This window comes from Poecilia reticulata, linkage group LG9 (genome assembly GCF_000633615.1).
Source record: "Poecilia reticulata strain Guanapo linkage group LG9, Guppy_female_1.0+MT, whole genome shotgun sequence".
Lineage (NCBI taxonomy): Eukaryota > Metazoa > Chordata > Actinopteri > Cyprinodontiformes > Poeciliidae > Poecilia > Poecilia reticulata.
In genome coordinates this window covers 32,981,153-32,982,464 of record NC_024339.1, presented here as the reverse complement: position 1 = coordinate 32,982,464, position 1,312 = coordinate 32,981,153, and the positions used below count along the sequence as shown (strand labels likewise).

General features: G+C 42.5%; 1 protein-coding gene across 1 annotated transcript in view; it reads left to right on the top strand.

The window, feature by feature from the left end:
• LOC103470801 (uncharacterized) overlaps window positions 1-1,312 on the top strand; it is a 31,259-nt gene that overhangs the window by 21,721 nt on the left and 8,226 nt on the right. The window contains exon 17 of the mRNA XM_017306583.1: window positions 550-633. Within this exon, the coding sequence (XP_017162072.1) occupies window positions 550-633 (84 nt within the window). The remainder of the gene's footprint in view (window positions 1-549; window positions 634-1,312) is intronic.

Sequence of the window (1,312 nt, the reverse complement as noted above, 5' to 3'; positions counted from 1 at the left end):
AGTTAGAAGCTAATGCTAACAAAATGTCTTGAGGGTTAGGCCTGCTACCTACAGCTAGCCTAGCTGCTACCTGCAGCTGGGCTAGCTGCTAGGCTAGCTGCAGCTAGGCTAGCTGCTGCTAGGCTAGCTGCTAGGCTAGCTGCAGCTAGGCTAGCTGCTAGGCTAGCTGCTAGGCTAGCTGCAGCTAGGCTAGCTGCTACCTGCATCAGTTTTCTTGCTCTGCCTCTTCTCTGTGTTTTTGTCTGTGGATCCAGACAGTTGGATGTTTTTCCATCATGTTTTCTGAAGTTTTGTTAGAAACTCATCAGCTCAGAGCGCTGCTCCTCAAGCTGCTTATTTTTTGCTATCAGCTAAATTAGTGCAGAATGTTTGATGTTTGGAAATGATTTTATTACCTATTAGTTAAAGAAATAGTTAAAATATAATTTTTTTCTTGGTCTTTACTACGGCGCCCTTGGACTCCTGGTGCCCTGAGCATCTGCCTTTACGGCTGAAACATGAGGACCTGCTGCCGGTTCTGGTTGATTCTGCCTCCCCGTCTCCCTCCAGGTGTCGCCGCATCAGGTCTGCCGGTCGTTCTCGTCGGTGAAGGAGGAGATAAAGTGGCGCTGCAGCTACCTGGGTTTCAGCCAGGTGAGTTCAGCTGCTGTCAGCCTGGAGACACAAAAAGACACATAGTAACTATATATTAACTATATATTAACTATATATTAACTATATACTTAGATAAATATCTATTTTGGAAAATTTGTTGTGATTTTTCTAAAAAGTCCCCATTTTGTCTTTATGTCTGAATTTAAGCAACAAAAACCAGAGAAGAGGATTTATATATAGTTTTATTCCTCTGTGGTAAAGAAAATGATGTGAAATTAAAAGGTCAGATTCTGGGATGTGGTGAATCTAGTTCAGCTGGTGGGAACAGATCACATGTAGTTTACCGTTTTATTAATCTGGCAAAACCCTTTGATGTTTTAAATCTTTTACAGAATCTGCAGAGATGTGACTGTTTATTTTATTAAAATGCTAAGCTCTGTTTATTTATAATAGATACAAATAAAACAATGAAATAGTTTTAGTACTGTAAATAAAAAAGAAAATGCAAAACCTCCCTTGGTTTGGAGAACCCTGGTGAAGAGAAGCACTTCCTGTTTACCTGATAACAGGAAGTTACTGTCTGTCTTGTCTCACCTGCTAGCCGTTAGCTCGTCAGCCCAGGTCAGCTCAGGTCAGCATTCAGCCTCCTCAGTGTTAGAGCTTCTCTTCTCCAGTCATTACTGGCCGGATCCTCCTCCCTCCTCCTCCCACCTCCTCC